This window comes from Colobus angolensis, unplaced genomic scaffold (assembly GCF_000951035.1).
Source record: "Colobus angolensis palliatus isolate OR3802 unplaced genomic scaffold, Cang.pa_1.0 Scaffold79, whole genome shotgun sequence".
NCBI lineage: Eukaryota > Metazoa > Chordata > Mammalia > Primates > Cercopithecidae > Colobus > Colobus angolensis.
The window spans coordinates 5,513,702-5,517,318 of record NW_012121709.1 but is presented as its reverse complement, the minus strand read 5'-3'; the positions used below and the strand labels follow the sequence as shown (position 1 = coordinate 5,517,318).

The following is a 3,617-nucleotide window of genomic DNA, read 5'->3' as shown; positions in this document are numbered from 1 at the left end:
AGCAGAGTCTTCGAGATCAAAGGTACCTCGGGGACACTGGCTTCAGCCTCATCTCTTTGGGAACCATCTTCCTGAGGGATATTCCGTTCCAGGTGTCAGGCGAGTCTGTCCCTGCTCCAAGCCTTTATCTGGCATTTGAGAGCTGTTTTCTGGCTGTTTCTGTCTTCTAGGATGACAACCGGTACCACGAGGATATTTTCGGAGTCACCCTGCGAACGTATGAAGTGACCAACCGCCTTAGATCTGAGTCTATTGCCTTCATTGAAGAGAGCAAAAAAGACACCGATGAGTAAGCTGGCTCCGTCCCCGGGTGAGGGGCGGGAAGAGCCCACCCTTCTAGGTCCTACTGGGCAGGGATGTCTGGCTTTCCCATGGTAGAGTCCCCAAAACAGCAACATCAGCACCATCTGGGAACGTGTTAAAAAAATGCAGATTCCCAGGCCACCCCAGACCTGCTGGATCGGAAACTTAGGAGTTAGGATGCAGCAGTTTGCATTTTAACCAGTCCTCCAGGGGACCCTGAGGCCCCGTCCAGTGTGGCAGGAAACCCCTGCTTTGCGTGCCGGCTGCTGTCTGGGGCACCCCCTAGTGTAATGATGGCTCCTAGCTCTGGGAAGTTGCTTTTTTTTTTTTTTTGACGGAGTCTTGCTCTGTAGTCCAGGCTGGAGTGCAGTGACACAGTCTCAGCTCACTGCATCCTCAACTTCCTAGGCTCAAGCGATTCTCATGCCTCAGCCTCCCAAGTAGCTAGGACTACAGGCGTGCACCACCACGCCCAGCTAAGTTTTGTATTTTTAGTAGAGACGGGGTGACACCATGTTGGCCAGGCTGGTCTCAAACTCCTGACCTCAAGCGATCTGCCCGCCCCAGCCTCCCAAAGTGCTGGAATTATAGGTGTGAGCCGCCACGCCTGGCCGGATCTGTGACATTTCTACCAGAAGTATCTTTCTTGTTTGTTTTTCACCTACTGGGGTTTTGCATCAGATTTAGGGCAAGGGTTTCTTCTACAAAAGTGTTTGAACGCTCCTCATTTAGGAAAGTTGGGAGAAGAATGGGATCACCTCTGGCGCTGGGTGGAGGTCTGGAGCTCAGTTTTTGTGGAGAGTGGGGAGAAGAATGGGATCGCCCTGGACCTGGGTGGGGGTCTGGAGCTCAGTTTTTGTGGAGAGTGGGGAGAAGAATGGGATCGCCCTGGACCTGGGTGGGGGTCTGGAGCTCAGTTTTTGTGTCCTTTCCCGTGGCTCCCTCACCCCCTAAATGGCTGGGGGCTTTCTCATCAACACAAATTACACTTCATATGATTTTGACAATTTCACTGAACCTCTAGAAATTGCTGGAAACAAGCTGAGGCACCAGGAGACTGGGACTGGGTGTCATGATTTAAAGCTTACTTGAATTCCATGGCACAGCAACCTTGATCGTCATTTCATTTCCCAAAGCTCCCTGCCCCAGTCCCTGCCATAAAACCCCTGGAAACCACCCCTGCATGCCCTTTACTTTAAATTGGGTGGGGACTCAGCTACGTCTCTTTTTTCAGCAGCACAAGGCATACACTCATTTCTTGAATTTGGCGTCTTCCTTGTTTTCCGCTTACAATGACACAGCAGTCTCGAAAACATACTGTTGTGACCAGTAGACTCCTATCATTGCCTTCAAGGTCACAAGTCCCTGGGTTGTCAAAAGCGTTTAAGGCCAGGTGTGGTGGCTCACACCTATAATCCCAGCACTTTGGGAAGCTGAGGTGGGTGAATTGCTTGAGCCCGGGAGTTCAAGATCGGCCTGGGCAATGTAGGGAGACCCTGTCTCTACAAATAATTTAAAAATTAGCAGGGCATGGTGGCACACACCTGTGGTCCCAGCTACTTGGGAGGCTGAAGCAGGAGGATGGCCTGATCCCAGGGAGGTCGAGGCTGCAGTGAGCCATGATGGCACCACTGCACCCCAGCCTAGGCAACAGAGCAGGACCCTGTCTCAAGAGAAAAAAAAAAACCCTTTTGCCAGACCCAGTGGCTCACACCTATAATCCCAGCACTTTGGAAGGCCAAGATGGGTGGCTCACTTGAGCCTAGGAGTTCAAGACCAGCCTGGGCAACATGGCAAAACCCTGTCTCTACTAAAAACACAAAAATTAGCCAGGCGTGGTAGCATGTGCTTATAATCCCAGCTACTCAGGAGGCTGAGGCACAAGAATCGCTTGAACCCAGGAGGCAGAGGTTGTAACCAACCGAGATCGTGTCACTGCACTTCAGCCTGGGCGACAGAGTGAGACTCAGTCTCAAAAAAAAAAAAGTCCATTGAAATGCTTCTCTTCCTGGCCAATTGTATTTGTGAGCATTCATTCATTCATTTATTCTTTCTTTCTTTCTTTCAAAACAAGCCCCTGCTAGGTGTCAGGTCCTGTCCAAGACACTCGGGCTACAGAATAAATGAAAGAGATGGGCCGGGTGCAGTGGCTCATGCCTGTAATTCCAGCACTTTGGGAGGCTGAGGCGGGCAGATCTCCTGAGGTCAGGAGTTCGAGACCAGCCTGGCCAACGTAGTGAAACTTCATCTCTACTAAAAATACAAAAATTAGCCTGGCATGGTGGTGGGCGCCTATAGTCCCAGCTACTTGGGAGGCTAAAGCAGAAGAATCGCTTGAACCCTGCTGGGATTTCCGTGAGAGGTGGAGGTTGCAGTGAGCCGGGATCGCGCCACTGCACTCCAGCCTGGGTGACAGAGCGAAACTCCGTCTCAAAAAAAAAGAAAGAAAGAAAGAGACGAAGCCCCTGAGCCCAGAGCGTGGGTGATTTTCTCTGGGACACTCAGAGGAAACACAGCAGCCTCACCCCTGCAGCACTAACTGCCCCCGACTTCTCCTTCCACAGGGTTTTCAGCTCCTAACTGGACCCTCTTGCCCAGCCGGCTGCAAGTTTTGTAAGCGCGGAGAGACACTGCTGAACCTTTCCTCTGGGACCCTGCGTGGCCCTCGCTCTGCCTCCTGTCCTTGTCGCTGTGCCCTGGTTTCCCTCCTCGGGGTTCTCGCCCCTCAGTGGTTTCCTAGGCCCTCCTGGGTTTCCTCCTTGAGTTTTCCTGCTGCGATGCAATGCTTTTCTAATCTGCAGTGGCTCTTACAAAACTCTGTTCCCGCCCCCTCTCTTGCTGACAAGGGCAGCTCACGGGTGCATGAAACCACTGGAACATGGCCGTCGCTGTGGGGGTTTTTTTCTCCGGGGTTCCCCTGGAAAGGCTGCAGGAACTAGGCACAAGCTCTCTGAGCCAGTCCCTCAGCCGCTGAAGTCCCCTTCTTTTTTATCATGACACTTTGGTCGTGCGTGTGTATATGCGTGTGTGACGGGCCGGGTCTCTGTCCATCCCCCTTCCCTGCACAAGTATGTCGATCTTAGATCGCCACTGCTTTCATTGAAGACCCTCGATGCCAAGAAACATGTCCCTGGCCCATATTAATCCCACGCGTGTCCATAATCAAAGGTCCACGCCCATGCACCTGAAACATTTGGAAGCCCCGTAATTGTTCTAATTAGAAAGGGTTCAGGGCATGGGGAGAGGAGTGGGAAATTGATTAAGGGGGCGATCTCCCAATGAGAGAGGCATTCCCAGAATTTGATGCATTTAGA

General features: G+C 52.0%; 1 protein-coding gene across 1 annotated transcript in view; it reads left to right on the top strand.

Moving 5' to 3' along the window:
• NOS1 (nitric oxide synthase 1 (neuronal)) overlaps positions 1-3,242 on the top strand; it is a 150,240-nt gene extending 146,998 nt beyond the window's left edge. The window contains 2 exon segments of the mRNA XM_011928709.1: positions 171-302; positions 2,868-3,242. Of these exon segments, the coding sequence (XP_011784099.1) occupies positions 171-302; positions 2,868-3,242 (507 nt within the window).
• Positions 3,243-3,617: the final 375 nt, after the last annotated feature.